This window comes from Macaca fascicularis, chromosome 7, assembly GCF_037993035.2.
Source record: "Macaca fascicularis isolate 582-1 chromosome 7, T2T-MFA8v1.1".
In the NCBI taxonomy this organism is placed as follows: domain Eukaryota; kingdom Metazoa; phylum Chordata; class Mammalia; order Primates; family Cercopithecidae; genus Macaca; species Macaca fascicularis.
In genome coordinates this window covers 105,473,437-105,491,861 of record NC_088381.1, presented here as the reverse complement: position 1 = coordinate 105,491,861, position 18,425 = coordinate 105,473,437, and the positions used below count along the sequence as shown (strand labels likewise).

Genomic DNA, 18,425 nt, shown 5'->3' with positions numbered 1-18,425 from the left:
CAAGGGAAGCCATGAGGGACTATGCCATGAAGAATGTTGCACTATAGACCAGATACTACCTTTTTCCCATGGTCTTCGCAACCTGCAGACCAAGAGATTCTCTCGGGTGCCTACACCACCAGGGCCTTGGGTTTCATGCACAAAACCGGGTGGACATTTGGGCAGACATCAAGCTAGCTTCAGGAGTTTTTATTTCATACGCCAGTGGCACCTGGAACACCAGCGAGACAGAACCGTTCACCCCCCTAGAAAGGGGGCTGAAGCCAGGGAGCCAAGTGATCTTGCTCACTGGATCTCACCCCGACGGAGCCCAGCAAGCTAAGATCCACTGGCTTAAAATTCTCGCTGCCAGCACAGCAGTCTGAAGTCAACCTGGGACACTCAAGGTTGGTGGGGGTGAGGAGGGGGGGTTGTCTGCCCTTACTAAGGCACTGAGTCTTGAGTAGGCAGCTTTCCCCTCAAAGTGTAAACAAAGTCGCTTGGAAGTTCGAACTGGGAGGAGCCCACAGCAGCTCCACTATAGCCAGACTGCCTCTCTAGATTCCTCCTCTCTGGGCAGGGCATCTCTGAAAAAAAGGCAGCAGCACCAGTCAGGGGCTTATAGATAAAACTCCCATCTCTCTGGGACAGAGCACCTGGTGGAAGGGGTGGCTGTGGCCGCAGCTTGACAGACTGAAACCTTCCTTCCTGCTGACTCTGAAGAGAGGAGAGCAGCAGATCTCCCACTACAGCACACCAGCTCTGCCAAGAGACAGACAGCCTCCTCAAGTGGGTCCCTGACCCCTGTGCCTCCTGACTGCGTGACACCTCCAAGCAGGGGTAAACAGACACGTCATACAGGAGAGCTCCAGCTGGCATCTGGCAGATGCACCTCTGGGACAAAGCTGCCAGAGGAAGGAAAGGCAGCAATCTTTCTGTTCTGCAGCCTCCACTGGTGATACCCAGGCAAACTGGATCTGGAGTGGATCTCCAGCAAACTCCAGCAGACCTGCAGCAGAGAGCCTTGACTGTTTGAAGGGAAACTAACAAACAGAAAAGAATAGCATCAACATCAACCAAAAGGATGTCCACACAAAAACCCCATGCAAAGGGCACCAACGTCAAAGATCAAAGGCAGAAAAATCCAAGAAGATGAGGAAAAACCAGCACAAAAAGGCTGAAATTTCAAAAACCAGAATGCCTCTTCTCCTCCAAAGGATCATAATTCCTTGCCATCAAGGGAACAAAACTGGATGGAGAATAATGAGCTTGACCAACTGACAGAAGTAGGCTTCAGAAAGTGGGAACGAACATGTTCTAACCCAAAGTAAGGAAGCTAAGGATATTGAAAAAAGGTTAGAGGAATTCCTAACTAGAACAACCAGTTTAGAGAAGAGCATAAACGACCTGATGAAGCTGAAAAACACAGCAAGAGAACTTCATGAAGCATACGCAAGTATCAATACCTGAATTGATCAAGTGGAAGAAAGGATATCAGAGATCGAAGATCATCTTAATGAAATAAAGCAACAAGACAAGATTAGAGAAAAAAAGAATGAAAAGGAAAGAACAAAGCCTCCAAGAAATATGGGACTATGTGAAAAGACCAAATCTATGTTTGATTGGTGTACCTGAAAGTGACGGAGAAAATGGGACCAAGTTGGAAAACACTCTTCACGGTATTATCCAGGAGAAATTCCCCAACCTAGCAAGACAGGCCAAAATTCAAATTCAGAAAATCTAGAGAACATCACAAAGATATGCCTTGAGAAGAGCAACCCCAACACACATAATCATCCGGTTCATCAAGGTTGAAATGAAGGGGAAAATGTTAAGGGCAGCCAGAGAAAGGTTGGGTTACCCACAAAGGGAAGCCCATCAGACTAATAGTGGATCTCTCAGCAGAAACCCTACAAGCCAGAAGAGAGTGGGGGCCAATATTCAACATTCTTAAAGAAAAAATTTTCAACCCAGAATTTCATATCCAGCCAAACCAAGCTTTATAAGTGAAGGAGAAATAAAATCCTCTACAGACAAGTAAATGCTGAGAGATTTTATCACCACCAGGCCTGCCTTACAAGAGCTCCTAAAGGAAGCACTAAATATGGAAAGGAAAAGCCAGTACCAGTCACTGTAAAAACATACCAAATTGTAAAGACCATCAGCACTATGAAGAAACCACATCAATTAACCGGCAAAATAACCATCTAGATCACAATGACAGGATCAAATTCACACATAACAATATTAACCTTAAATGTAAATGGGCTAAATGCCCCAATTAAAACACACAGAATGGCAAAATGGATAAAGAGTCAAGACCCATCAATATGCTGTATTCAGAAAACCCATTTCATGTGCAAAGACACATATAGGCTCAAAATAAAGGGATGGAGGAATATATACCAAGCAAATGGAAAGAAAAAAAAAAAGAACCAGGGGTTGCAATCCTAATCTCTGATAAAACAGACTTTAAACCAACAAAGATCAAAAAAGACAAAGAAGGCCATTACATAATGGTAAAGGAATCAATGCAACAAGAAGAGCTAACTATTCTAAATACATAAGCACCCAATACAAGAGCACCCAGATTCATAAAGCAAGTTCTTAGAGACCTACAAAAACACTTAGACGACCACACAATAATAGTGGGAGACTTTAACATGCCACTGTAAATATTAGACACATCAACAAGATTAAAAAATCACCAAGGATATTCAGGACTTGAACTCAGCTCTGGACCAAGCGAACCTAATAGACATCTACAGAACATCACAGTTAAAAGAACTAGAGAAGCAAGGGCAAGCAAACTTAAAAGCTAGCAGAAGACAAGAAATAACTAAGCTGAGATCAGAACTGAAGGAGGTAGAGATACGAAAAACCCTTCAAAAAATCAATGAATCCAGGTACGAGTTTTTTGAAAAGATTAACAAACTGAGTCCAGCAGCACATCAAAAAGCTTATCTACCATGATTGAGTTGGCTTCATCCCTGGGATGCAAGGCTGGTTCAACATACTCAAATCAATAAATGTAATCCATCACATAAACAGAACCAACAAAAAAACCACATAATTATCTCAATACATGCAGAAAAGGCCTTCAATAAAATTCAACAGTCCTTCATGCTAAAAGCTCTCTATAAACTAGGTATTGATGAAACGTATCTCAAAATAATAAGAGCTATTTATGACAAGTCCACAGCCAATATCATACTGAATGGGCAAAAGCTGGAAGCACTCCCTTTGAAAACTAGCAAAAGACAAGGATGCCTTCTCTCACCGCTCCTACTCAACATAGTATTGGAAGTTCTGACCAGGGCAATCAGGCAAGAGAAAGAAATAAAAGGTATTCAAATAGGAAGTGAGGAAGTCGAATTGTCTCTGTTTGCAAATGACATGACTGTATATTTAGAAAACCCCATCATCTCAGCCCAAAATCTCCTTAAGTTGATAAGCAATTTCAGCAAACTATCAGGATACAAAATCAATGTGCAAAAATCACAAGCATTCCTATACACCAATAATAACAAACAGAGAGCCAAATCATGAATGAACTCCCATTCACAAATGCTACAAAGAGAAAAAAATACCTAGGAATACAACTTACAAGGGATGTAAAGGACCACTTCAAGGAGAACTACAAACCACTGCTCAAGTAAATAAGAGAGAACATAAACAAATGGAAAAATATTCCATGCTCATGGATAGGAAGAATCAATATCGTGAAAATGGCCATACTGCCCAAAGTAATTTATAGATTCAATGCTATCCCCATCAAGCTACCATTGACTTTCTTCAAAAAATTAGAAAAAACTACTTTAAATTTCATATGGAACCAAAAAAGAGCCCATATAGCCAAGACAATCCTAAGCAAAAAGAATAAAGCTGGAGGCATCATGCTACCTGACTTCAAACTATACTACAAGGCTACAGTAACCAAAACAGCATGGTACTAGTACCAAAACAGGTATAAAAACCAATGGAACAGAGCAGAGGCCTCAGAAATAACACCACACATCTACAACCATCTGACTTTTGACAAACCTGACAAAAGCAATGGAAAAAGGATTTCCTATTTAATAAATGGGGCTGGGAAAACTGGCTAGCCATATGCAGAAAACTGAAACTGGACTCCTTCCTTACACCTCACACAAAAATTAACTCAAGATGGATTAAAGGCTTAAACATAAAACCAAAAACTATAAAAACCCTAGTAGAAAACGTAGGCAATACCATTCAGGGCATAGGCATTGGCAAAGACTTCATGATTGAAACACCAAAAGCAATGGCAACAAAAGTCAAAATTGACAGTTGGAATCGAATTACACTAAAAAGCTTCTGCACAGCAAAACAAACTATCATCAGAATGAACAGGCAACCTAAAGAATCGGAGAAAATTTTTGCAATCTATCCATCTTACAAAGGGCTAATATCCAGAATCTACAAGGAACTTAAATAAATTCACACGAAAAAAACAATCTCATCAAAAAGCGGGTGAAGGATATGATCAGACAGTTCTCAAAAGAAGACATTTATGTGGCCAATAAACATATGAAAAAAAGCTCATCATCACTGGTCATTAGAGAAATGCAAATCAAAACCATGATGAGATTCCATCTCAAGTCAGTTAGAAGGACAATCATTAAAATGTCAGGAAACAGGCCAGGCACAGTGGTTCATGCCTTTCATCCCAGCACTTTGGAAGGCCAAGGTGGGCGGATCACCTGAGTTCAAGAGTTCAAGACTAGCCTGATCAACATGGTAAAATCCCATCTCTACTAAAAATACAAAGTTAGCCGGGCATGGTGGCACACGCCTGCAATTCCAGCTACTCGGGGGGCTGAGGCAAGAGAATTGCTTAAACCTGGGAGGTGGAGGTTGCAATGAGCTGAGATCACACCATTGCACTCCAACCTGGGCAACAAAAGCGAAACTCCATCTCAAAACAAAACAAAGCAAAACAAAAAGTCAGGAATCAACAGATGCTGGAGAGGATGTGGAGAAATAGGAATGCTTTTACAGTGTTGGTGGGAGTGTAAATTAGTTCAACCATTGTGGAAGACAGTGTGGCAATTCCTCAAGGATCTAGAACTAGAAATACCATTTGACCCAGTGATCCCATTACTGGGTATATACCCAAAAGATTATAAATCTTTCTACTATACAGACATATGCACATGTATGTTTATTGCAGCACTATTCACAATAGCAAATACTTGGAACCAACCCAAATGCCCATCAGTGATAGACTGGATAAAGAAAATGTGACACATATACACCATGGAATACTATGCAGCCATAAAAAAAGGATGAGTTCCTGTCCTTTGCAGAAACGTGGATGAAACTGGAAACCATCATTCTCAGCAAACTAACACAGGAACAGAAAACCAAACACCACATGTTCTCATAAGTGGGAGCTGAACAATGAGAACACATGGACAAGGGAGAGGGACATCACACACCGGGGCCTGTCGTGGGGTGGGGAGCTGGGGGAGGGATAGCATTAGGAGAAATACCTAATGCAGATGACGGGTTGATGGGTACAGCAAACCACCATGACACTTATATACTTATGTAACAACCCTGCACATGTATCCCAGAACTTAAAGTATAATAATAAAAATTAAAGATTTAATACAATTTAAAAAAACAGAGACTTGGTAATTTATAAAGAAAAGAGGTTTAATTGGCTCATGGTTCTACGGGATGCACAGCTCTGGCGTCACCTTCTGAGGAGGCCTCAGGAAGCTAAAAATCATGGTGGAAGGCAAAGCGGGAGCAGGCACTTCACAGGATGAAAGCAGGAGCAAGAGAGAGTGGCGGGGAGGGGCCACACATTTTTAAATGGCCAGATCTTGCAAGAATTCTCTCACTATTGCAAAGAGAGCACCAAGCCATGGGGGATCCCACCATGGCCCAAACACCTCCCGCCAGGCCCCATCTGCAGCACTGAGGATTATAATTCGACATAAGATTTGAGTGTGGACAAATATCCAAATTATATCAGAAATACAGGCTCCCCATCCAGGCTTGATGGGTGGGGAGGGAGTGGGGCCACAGGTTTTTCTGCAGTATTTAGCCAGAGTAACATAGTTATTGTCTAAAAACTTTTTGTCTTGCTAGGCTGCCCCTTTCCTGATCTTTTGGCTAAAGAGCAGGCTTTTGTTGCAGCTTTTTCCAGCTGTAACCATTGGCATTCCTATGTATGTTACTAGCTTCTTTAGCTACAAGTCTGGGAGAAATTAGGAAAAAAGAAAAGTCAGAGAATTCACCACCAGGTCATTCCTTGTGCCCCAAAGTCCCTAGATGTGCTGTCTTCTGCTATTCATGTTTTGGAGTCTTCTGGTATTTGTTTTATATACAATGTTCAGGGTTTATAGTTAGTTTTACTAAGCAGGAAGAATAGAGAAAAAGGATATCTATTTCATCTTCCCTGAGGCAAACATAAGCATAAGTTTTATGACATAACTTTTTTGTAGACTGTATATTATTTGCTTATAGGAGACTTGGACTATGAATTCTCTCTTATCTAGGTCACGTTAAGCCATTTTCCTTTTGAGCTGTATGATCAGAAACAACTATGCATGACAGAAGCAAGGACCACCTGGATACTTCATCCTCCAGTTAACATCTAGAAAGTGGTCTGTGAATCCCAGCCTCGTGTAATTAGAATGTATCTTTGTGACTGATGCTATTGAATGTCTTAGCAAAACAAACAAACATTCATAACATTTCTACTTCTCCTGCCAAGGTATATGCATACTTTTTAGGTCAGTGTTTCTCGATTGGATAAAAGAGGATGGCACAATTTTGCTCCCGCCTCAAGGGCTCATCTGGCAACATCTGGAGACATTTTTTATTGTTATGACTTGGGAGATGCTGCTAGTATCTAGTGTGCAGAAGCCATGGATCCCTTGAAATATCCTACAATTCACAGGACAGCCAGCCTCAATGAAAAATTAAGTGACCCAAAATGTCAAGAGTGCCAATGTTGAGAAATCCTGGTTTAGATGTCTGACATCTGACAGCTAAGTTTAACCCTCCGTATTCTTTGCAACTCCAGGCCCACGTAACTATGGACCTCTAAGTGCTGCGTGTGGAATGTCCTTTAACAAGTTCTCAACAAAGACAGTCCAGCCTGCCAAGATCATCTTACCTCTCAGCTTCCCTCTAGGGATTGCTATGTGGCTGCAAGTTATGATTTCTAAAGGGAAGAACCATGTTCCTTGTTTTTCCTGGAAAGAACATCATTAACATAAGCCCCAAACGTTTAAAACAAACATTCTTATTCTAATCTTAAGAATTTTTTCAAATCATAATTTGGATACCACTTTTACACTTGCATACTTACATTTTTTTTTTTTTACAAAGTCTCACTGTTGTCTCCCAGGCTGGAGTGCAATGGCACGATCTTGGCTTACTGCAACCTCCACCTCCCAGGTTCATGCGATTCTCCTGCCTCAGCCTCCCAAGTAGCTGGGATTACAGGCACCTGCCACCGCGCCCAGCTAATTTTTTCATTTTTAGTAGAGATGAGGTTTCACCATGTTGGGCAGGCTGGTCTTGAACTCCTGACCTCAGGTGATCCACCCACCTCAGCCTCCCAAAGCTCTGGGATTACAGGCGTGAGCCACCACGCCGGGCCCATACTTGCATTCTTATTACTGTCTCTCACCTACCACCCATTGCCATTGCAACAAATTCCCCATTGTACATTTTTCACCCTAATAAAACTTCCGAAGCCACTTTTACTTTAAGAAATGCAAGTTCTATCTTCTGGAATTGTTGTGGGGTGGGGGTGTCAAAATTTTAAAAGCCAAGAACAAAATCCAGGCTGCACTCAAAAAATCAAGATAATGAGAGGCAGGGATGGGACTGAGATACCTGATACTGTCCAAGATACACTTTATTCTAATGCTCCATGATCCATGCCACTCTCCTACATAAAACAATACGTAGGATAAATGCCATAAAAAGAATACACAAGGGGGGCCAGGCACAGTGGCTCACGCCTGTAATCCCAGCACTTTGGGAGGCCGAGGTGGGCAGATCACAAGGTCAGGAGATCGAGACCATCCTGGCTAACACAGTGAAACCCTGTCTCTACTAAAAATACAAAAAAATTAGCCAGCCGTAGTGGCAGGTGCCTGCAGTCCCAGCTTCTCGGGAGGCTGAGGCAGGAGAATGGTGTGAACCCGGGAGGTGGAGGTTGCAGCGAGCGGAGACCGTGTCACTTCACTCCAGCCTGGGCGACAGAGCACAACTCTGTCAAAAAAAAAAAAAAAAAAAAAAAAAAGAATACACAAGAGGAATTAACACTTCTGGTAGAAGAGCCGAATACACTGCAATGTTCATTATTCATTTAATAGTCTCTCTTCATATATCCCTAAGTCCATTTGAGCCCGCCAAAATACAATCTTTCTTATGGGACACTGCTCTGAGGTATAACTTTCCTCAACCGTACGGGACCTCTGGGCCAGTTTCTAATACCATCCCCTCTTCATGTCAAGTACCTTAACTACGTCATAGAGCATGGGGCCTATGTCAGAAGAAGGGGCGCCGAGGCCTCTCCTCTCTTTGCTAAGGCTCTTCATTGGGCATCCCTGATTTCTTATTAGATTCACAGAAAATCTAACTAGAAATACCCATTTTTAAATGGCCTGAGCAGTCACCCTGATCTTGTTCAGTAACAATGGGGAGGTGTGAGTCTCAACTCAGAACATTTGTCATACTCTGCCCACAAACATTAGGCCAAAGGCAACACCAGAGACTCTTGCTCATACCTGTTTTTGCTTCCCTTTATGGTCACATTCCTTAAATCACAGCCAAGAGTGTATTCTGGGGCTGAAACAATTTTAAAGACATAATGCAGTAGCAGTATTCTGTGTACTAATAAGATATTTGTAGCTGCAGCCAAGAACAGTAATAGAATCTTCTTGCTTCTGTCATTCTCAAAAAAGACTGTGTCTCATATTTTTCTTTCTTTCTTTCTTTGGGTTTGGGGGTCAAGTTCCCTTGTTACTACTTTTGCTGTCAATGTCCCTGCCACAGCAAAGTCTGTATAATGGACAACATACCTTAAACTTAAATATGACCCTATCTAGCTTAGCTTCCTACCCAGGACAAGTCATAATGAATCAGTGGGCTGTCCCGGGCATGGTTCCAGCTCAGTGTCTCGGATGAGACTGCCTGGGGTGGAATCCCAGCTCTGCCATGCATTAGCTCCAGAACACTGTGCCAATCTTTTTTAACTTCACTAAAGCTAGAAGGCCCCCATGTCAGACAGGACTTTTATTAGTATCTGTTGACCTGATAGGGTTGTCATGGGGACAAAAATGCATGTATAGTGTGTCCCATAGAGTTTGGCACACAAGACGCACTTACAAATCTCTATGATTGGGAAGACCTAGAAAATATTTTTTAAAATGTTTCAAGAGAATGATTTTCACTGAAAGTACAGAATTCTTATAAATTGTAATATGCTGATCTTCTTAGAATATAAATGCACTTTTACTTTAATTTACTACTGCTAATATTAAACTGTAACAGAAAAAAAGAGTTTTTCACATAAAATGCCTGTTCCTTTAATAGTAAATAATCACAAAACCTTTGAAGGGTAAGGCTACTAGTGACGTGTTACTGAAGTCTTCAGCTAATGTTCTCTGAATCAGTTTTTGGGATCATCGCTCAGTTTCCTTCGCTTTGAAAAGAGGATACACTCCCTAGACAGAAAATTCAAAAATTCAAATGGAAAATTCAAACAAAATGCAAAGAAGTTGAATAACGCCGCAGTGTTTTTGTGTTATAATACATGACACCCTGTGCACCGAAATAGCATCCATAATAAACTACGCTTACATATGCAATGTACCTCAAATTGCATTTGGGAGAAACATTACTCTGGTTTTGGTTCACCTACTTCCATTCTAATATCGTAGTTCTGGCCAAGGATGCTCCGTATGAGCTCTTTGATGGTCTGGTCGGAGGCCAGCTGGGCCTCGGACTGCAGCGAGGCGATGATCTCTTCGATGGACGTGGGGATCACGCGGGCGGGCAGCAGCGCCTGCCAGGCGGCCTCCCGCGCGTCGCTGGGCGGCAAGCTCTCCTGTTCTCCCTGGGCTCCTAACCCCGCCGCTTCCCGCGCCTCGCGGGCCCGGCTCTCGCTCATGAAGTGGGTGCGGATCCTCACTTTCCTCCGCCCGCTGCTGACATCCGTGTAACCGTCCTCTGTGGAGATGGAGCTGACCTTCCTCTCTTTGGCCATGCAGGGCCCTGAGAGAGGAGCTACCTCCTGGCCCTCCTCGCGCCCCCTGCCCAGGTCAAGGACCGGCCTGGGGGCCGCGTGCCGCGAGCTCCCCAATACCCTGCACGCTCTGCGCTTCACGGGCGGCTCGGGCGGTGGCAGCAGGACCACGGGTCTGGCCGTGCCGAACCCCGAGGCGATGACTGGCGGCTTTTTCAGGGTCTGATGCCGTAGGAACGCGGAGCTCCGCAAGTAAAAGTCCCGGGGGCGAAACGACAAGGTCTTGCCTGGAGCCGCCGCCTCACCCAGGCCCGAGGGCCGCGGCGCGCCTCCGAGCACCTCCTGCAGGAGGGCGGCCGCGGACATTGCAGGGCCTTTAGCCGAAGGGGACCCTCTCGACGTCCGGGCTGCGGCGCAGGAAACGCGCTCGGGGCGGGCCGCGCCGGGGGCATAGAGGCTGTGGACTGGCCTTTCATCTACAGCCGGCTTGGAGGCCAACTTCTGCTTGAATCGGAGAAAATCCTTTTTAGTTTCCTGCCGAACCTTCTCAAGCTCTTTAAACATATAGGATTCCTCTTTGTATTTCAGGCCAAAGTGCCTCGGGATCGTGGACATCTTGATAAATTTGACCTGTAAAGTAAGCCCCAAAACAATCATATGTGTGGTGTGCGTATATACATAAATACAAAACAAAACTGGAATAAAATTCTAGCTCAGCAAATCTTCTCATAATAGAACCTCACTGTGCTCCCTGAGGCACAAGTGGGTAATATTATCATGTAATTTTATGTCCACCTATTGGCCATTTCACAAGAACCATGAAAAACCTCTAAAGCAGTCATTTTTTTCGGTGGAAGTTTCCCAAACCTCTATTGGATTTCTTTTAACATTTCTTTAAACTCTAATGTAATGTTTCACTTCCAGGCAAGTAGTATCGTACTAAGCATAGCTTAGAAAATCCCCAGGACCCCTGCTACAACAGAATGAAGGCCACAAACTGTGGCCTGAGGCCTGGATCATTCAGCCCGTATTGTTCAGAGTATTTCAACAATTTTTTCTTTTTTTGAGACAAGATCTCGTTCTGTTGCCCAAGTGGCTGGAGAGCAATGGCATGATCATGGCTTAGTGCAGTCTCTGCCTCCTGGGCTCAAGCGATCCTCCCACCTCGGCCTCCTGAGTAGCTGTGATCAAATGTGGTACACCACATCCAGCTAATACTTTGTTTGTAGAGATTCCGTCTCTTTGTGTTTCCCAGGCTGGTCTCTAACTCCTGGGCTCACGCCATCCTCCCACCTCAGCCTTCCAAAGTGTTGAAATTACAGGTGTGAGCAACCATGTCTGGCTTACTTCCACAATCTTAATTCATAGCCAACTATTTTAAATTGGAAGATTTTCATATACCAATTCAGATTTGCAGTTTCTCAGAAAAAAAGAAAAATGAAGGGTCTGTCAGTGCAAGGGCCAAATCCCAGCTCCTGTGGCTAGACAGCTGTTTCCCCTTCCCTCTCCAACTGGTCCCAGGTGTCCCCTTCCTTACCCAGCTCACTCCCTCAAAGTGTCATCTAAGTCACAGCAACATGTAGGAAGGGAATGCGAGAAACCTCAGGATGGGCTGCAGCTAGATTATGAGGCCTTCAGTGCCACTCTCTGTACTTTTTCTGTGAGCTACTGGAAACCACTCTAAATTTTTAGCAGAAAAGTAACGATATATTGAGTAGAAAACGGAATAAAGCCTGGAAGGACAAGTAAGAATCTGGTAGCTGGAGCCTGAGTCTGGCATTGATAATGAAGCAGAGTAAAAATAGAGACAAAGCTAGGTAAAACTGACAGGACCTGGCCAATGATTAGGAATAAATGGGAGCAATGAAAACTCCTTCAAAAAATAGGGACTTTGAGTCAGCCTAATGACGTCTTAGTCATAACAAAACTTCTATTATTCACTGAACTGTACACTTGAAAATGTTTAAGAGGACAAATTTTGTTATGTGTATTTTAACTACAATTTTTAAAAATTCTGTTATTCAGCAGGGCCAGCTAGCTATGATCATAAGTACATTTTGAGATCTTAAAAGATCATTACCCAAAGCCAGGCTAGCAGTAAATATAAATAGGGGACCAATGACAGGTTCTGTGGCATACTTACCTGTGTGAGGTGGCAGGGGCAAGAGCAATCAGAGAGTTAGAAAAATGAAGAGGACAGTGTTCCACAGAACACACCAAGAGGAGCATTTCAAGAAATCAGGGTAAAACAATGAAAGTAAAACAAAATACAATGAACTAGAAGAATAATAAGTCTTTAGAGAACACTCAAGGTCAAGTTTCTTTGAAAATAAATAAAACAGTAAGGCAGAAACACCTCTGGAATGTCATCATTATTTCCAGATATGATTATCTACTGAAAACACCGACACTAGAACTCTAATAGGATTCTGCAAGGCATTTGAATGTAAAATATATATAATATATATTTAATGTATATTATTATTAATTTATATATAAATATATATTATAATATGTAATATATAATTTATATATAAATATATAATAATATATAATATATAAATTATACATAATATATATTTTATATATTATATATTATATGTAATATGTAATATATATTAGCTGGTTATTTTGCTCGCTAGTTGATGCAGTTTCTTCCTAGCATCGATGAACTTTACATTTTGACATGTTTTTGCAATGGCTGGTACCTGTTGTTCCTTTCCATGTTTAGTGCTTCCTTCAAAATCTCTTGTAGGGCAGGCCTGGTGGTGACAAAATCTCTAAGCATTTGCTTGTCTGTAAATAATTTTATTTCTCCTTCACTATAAAACTTAGTTTGGCTGGATACAAAATTCTGGGTTGAAAATTCTTTTCTTTAAGAATGTTGAATATTGGCCCCCACTCTCTTCTGGCTTGGAGAGTTTCTGCCGAGAGATCTGCTGTTAGTCTCATGGGTTTCCCTTTGTGTGTAACCTGACCTTTCTCTCTGGCTGCCCTTAACATTTTTTCCTTGGTTTCAACTTTGGTGAATTTGACAATTATGTGTCTTGGAGTTGCTCTTCTCAAAGAGTATCTTTGTGGCATTCTCTGTATTTCCTCAATTTGAATGTTAGCCTGCCTTACTAGGTTGGGGAAGTTCTCCTGGATGATATCCTAGAGAATTTCCATCCTTATATCCTTATATCCTTATATTATATATAATATATATTATATATTTTAAATTCAAATCCCTTGCAGAATATAGTTATATATAATTTATATATAATATATTATTTATATATAATAATTTTATTATATATTTATATATTATATAGTTAATATATTATAATTAATATATTTATATATTATAATTTATATATTTATATATAATTTATATGTTTTTATATTTTTATATATTATATTATATATTATATATAATTTTTATATATTATATATTATATATTTTTATATATTTTTATATAATTTTATATATAATATATTATGTATAATTTATATGTATTTACATATTATATATTATATATAATTTACATATATTATATATTATATATTTTTATATAATATATTACATATAATTTATACTATATTATATTATATGTAACTGATATATATTATATATAATTTATGTATAATATATATTAGATATAATTTACATATTTATATAATACCTTATATATAATATATATTTTATATATATCCCCCAATAATTTCTTTATACCAAAATGGTCTCATCAAAAACATAATGGACTTTAGCCTGGGCAACAGATGTAAAACAATGTTTTTACTATAATGGTAAAATTTCATTTGTAGTATTTTTAAAGTAAGTATCTGGGCATAAACCTAACAAAAACATGTACTGAAACTACATGATTAAAATTTTTAAATTTTACTGAAGGATATTGAAGAAAGATTCAACTAAATAGGAAGTTAATGTTCCTTGATGGAAAGACCAAATATTTTAATTATATCAGGCCTTACCAAAATACTGTATTGGTTTCATGCCAATGCAAAACTCTGAAAATGATATTTTGAACTTTGAAAGGTAATTCTGGATTCATTCGAAATAATAAACAGGCTGGATTAGCCAAAAAAAAGAAAGGAAAACAGAAATGAGGCAGCACTTCTTGCTCAATGAAGAGCAACCAGATTAAAGATTTACAGATACAATAATTAGAATTGAAAACCTCCTGCTAAAATCAATAAGTACACTGAGAAAGTGAGAAAAAGGATGAAATATTAGTTAAATTGATGATAAAAGAATTTTTCAATAAATTGTGCTGAGACTACTACACAGCTATTTGGTGCAATTTTTTGGTGTATTTCATGACAGGTACCCAAATAAATCCATATGGACTTAAAACTTAAAGGAAAACATATTTTTATTTTACTTTGCATTTTTATCACTTATCTACATTTCTTAGTTGGACTCATATCAATTCATGAAATAATTATCTTTACAATTGTAATTATTCATTTATCATGATGTTTGATAGTATGAAGAAAATCTCCTGTTTATCCTCCAAATATAGTCTTATTGCTTTTAATTGAAGACCCCGCTACATGAAGAGCTCATCATATCTGGGAATCAATAGGCTTTCTTTCTTTACCTAGCTCCATCACTGACTAGACCTTGGGCAATTCAATTCTATCCATACGAAGGGTTCATGTTAAATAGTGAAAATTATCTGTTGCCAGTTTTCCAGACCATAGGATATGAACAATAGAAATTATTTCTAAAGCCCTTAAGAAAGTTTCCCTACTTTAAAAAATGCTGTATAATCGCACCCCCTCCCCCAGTATTTTGACTGTTATTGTTTGCACAGGTGGCAATATGTTCATATCAACACTATCTGCATTTCTTCCTGCAAAAGGTTGAAAGGTAGTAACTGGAACAGAGCACAGACCAGAAGTACATTAGTACCTGATGAGAATCTGACTTGACTCTCCCACTCACACTTCCCTTTTATTTCTTAGTTCCTGCTTTCTCACTTCTCCCAGGCCTTTTGTTTGCTATTGAAGTTTAACAACTGTTCATTGTTTAACACTTCTTAGTACATTCCCATGAGTTCTTAACAGGAAAGTTGCTCTTTCTATCTAAAATTAAACCAACAGGAAATAGAACTTCTAAATTCAACAGGAACTTCCATTGTGCATTCAAGATGAGTGGTATACCAGTGCTTCATGGGCCAGTCCATCAAAGCTAAGTGCCTTTATTCCCCTACCCACTCCTACAACACAAAATACATAAAATGACTTTTAAACATTCATTCTCGTGAGAAAATAGCATGTTCTCTTTTTCAAAGGAGCAATTTACTAAGAGAAACTAGTTCTAGCTTGGAGATACCAAGGGAAAAATAATGTAGTTGTCTCTGAAGGAGAAAGTATTCATCTACATGATGTGTCAAATAGGCAGCTCACAAACCAGGCTGATTATGTTTACCCTACCCTTTAAAATGGGACAATGCTCTTAAAAATCTGTCTATGCCTTTTCCTTTCTCTTCTGCCAGGAGGTTCAAGGCCTGAGCAGTGAAGTAGTCAGAAGCGTCAAGAGCCAGCCTTTTCTTCTCTCTCACAAGGCCGGGTCAGCCATCAGAAGAAAGTTCTCCAGCCAAAAATGGCTAAAGACTCAGGCAGGGCTGCCCACTTGAATTCTCTAGACCATTGCAGGTTGCTCTCTGGTTCTTGCAGTTGTGTTTATTTCTCCTATTGGAACAGAAAATCCAAAACTTTGCTCTAGACTATAACTAAAGTCGAAATAAATGGAGATTACCACATGACTTGGTTCCAAGCTACACAAACCCACCTCACAAAGGGAAAGCAGTCTGCATATGTTAGGCCTAACTCATCAGAGTATTACATTAGGAATGGGCCCAGAAAGTAATATGGATTACCTGACCTTGACCTCTTCCTATATGTAGTCAGGGGACCACACTGAGAAGGATAACATATTAAGAACAAGATTTGGGTTTTCCTAGGTCCATAATCAAATATCATCTCAATTGACATACTTCCTAAACTTCAGGCCAATGTCAATTTCCAATGCACAGTACTAAAGTTCCAAAACAAACTTCTTAGCCCAAAGACAATCTATCTCATTTAGTGAAATCTTCAGCCTTGCAAGGAAAACAAAAATATTCTGAAAACAATACTTGCTTTTGAAATATCAGTGGGAGAAATGAGATCTGTTTGTGCCCTCATTGTCATTTACAAAAAAAAAGCCTCAAAAGAAATATATAAACACATTAATAATTTTGCTGAAAGAATGGGAAACCAGTGATTTATTTCTATTTTTCTGCACTTTCTATACTTGTTTTGCTGCCTTTAATCCTGTTAATATCAATAATAGTAAAAACCACTTACATGTGCTCATTTACAAGGATATAGAAAATAGAAAAAATGCTATTTTTCAGGCTCAGAAAAGGTTTCTCTCTAAGCTCTTCAAAAGCTCACAGAAATTTCAATAACTATAAAACCTCAGCCCTTTATAACAGTCATCTAGAATATGCCTATATCCCTTGTGAATGTATACTTACATTCAAAAATACATACATATATAAATACATAACAGCTAATGAAACAACAAAATACTCCCCTGCCTTTTTCTTCTCCCCATTTTCTATCTTCCCTTCTTGGACTCCCTTTAATTGCTTAAAAAGCCAAAATTTAAAAATAAAATGTGGCCAGGTGCAGTGGCTCATCTTGTGATCCCAGCTCTTTGGGAGGCCAAGAAGGGAGAATCACTTGAGCCCAGGAGTTCAAGACCAAATAAGGCAACATAGGGAGACCCCATCTCTACAAAAAATAAAAGATTAACCAGGCATGGTGGCACATGCCTCTGGTCCCAGCTAGACAGAAGGCTGAGGTAGAAGGATTGCTTGAGCCCAGGAGGTCAAGGCTGCAGTGAGCCATCATTGTGGCACTGCACTCCAGCCTGGGTGACAAAGACTGTCTTAAATAAAAATTTTTAAAGAATAAATAAAAATAAAATGATATGTGTGTGTGTGTTTAATGGTCATCGTACTTCTGACATATTAAAATATTGCCTGCTCTCAGTTTCAAATGCAATTTGTTGAAGAGCCATAGATGCATCTCTTTTTTTTTTTTTTTTTTTTTCTGAGATGGAGTATCACTCTGTCGCCCCCCAGGCTGGAGTGCAGTGTTGAGATGGAGTATCACTCTGTCGCCCAGGCTGGAGTGCAGTGTTGAGATGGAGTATCACTCTGTCGCCCAGGCTGGAGTGCAGTGTTGAGATGGAGTATCACTCTGTCGCCCAGGCTGGAGTGCAGTGGCGTGATCTCAGCTCACTACAAGCTCTGCCTCCTGGGTTCACGCCACTCTCTTATCTCAGCCTCCTGAGTATCTGGGACTACAGGGAGCCGCCACCATGCCTGGCTAATTCACAGATGCATCTTTACAGACCAATTCCTCACAACAACATATAAAGTCTGGACAAAATATTTTTTTATTGACCTAAGAATTCTTCAGAGTAAATAAAACAGGAAGATTGTGGAGGAAAGTCAACATTTGTGTAAACTGGCCTGGAGAGAAGTTTCTGGTTTATTGTGGTTTTTCTTCAAACACAGTCCATAATTGCAGAATGGCATAGTGCAAGTGTCAAAAACATTGATAGGAAGCCCTTCATTATTCTAGCCATAAGAATCAGGGAAAGGAACCCAGACAACAAACATCACTGAGAACTGAGAGAGAAATTCTGGAGGGAATAGACCCAGAGAAGATAATCCCCAAATTCTTCTAAACCCCACATATCTCTGACTGACCTTTGATTCATGTATATGCAAGACAAACTCAAAGTAGCACAGCAAAGGCTTAAAGAGCTGAACTGAACCACCAACCGCAGAGTAAGACAGGTCTTACGGTGAGTTTAACTGACTGGTGAAATGCCTGCTAAATGGGAAACAACAACATTCTTCAGAAAGGATATGACAGAACCTAGACTCTACATGATAAAACATTCACAATGTCCAGGATATAGTCCAAAAATACTTGGCATGAAAAGACTTGGGAAAATTGACTCATTCTCAGAGGTAAAGATAATAAACAGATCCCAGTCCAGAAATTACTCAGATGTTGAGATTATTAGAAAAGGACTTAAATTAAAGCAACTCTCATAACTATGCCCAATCAAGTAAAGGAAAATATGCTAGAGATTAATAAAAAGAAAAAGAAAATTGAACAGATCCCATTC

The 18,425-nt window shown here is 40.1% G+C and overlaps 1 protein-coding gene across 2 annotated transcripts in view; it reads right to left on the bottom strand.

Annotated features, from left to right (window-relative positions):
* TTC6 (tetratricopeptide repeat domain 6) overlaps positions 1-18,425 on the bottom strand; it is a 217,927-nt gene that overhangs the window by 179,566 nt on the left and 19,936 nt on the right. For both annotated transcript variants that reach the window (XM_005561122.4, XM_073998505.1), the window contains one exon: positions 9,899-10,852. In XM_005561122.4, coding sequence (XP_005561179.3) covers positions 9,899-10,852 — 954 coding nt within the window. The remainder of the gene's footprint in view (positions 1-9,898; positions 10,853-18,425) is intronic.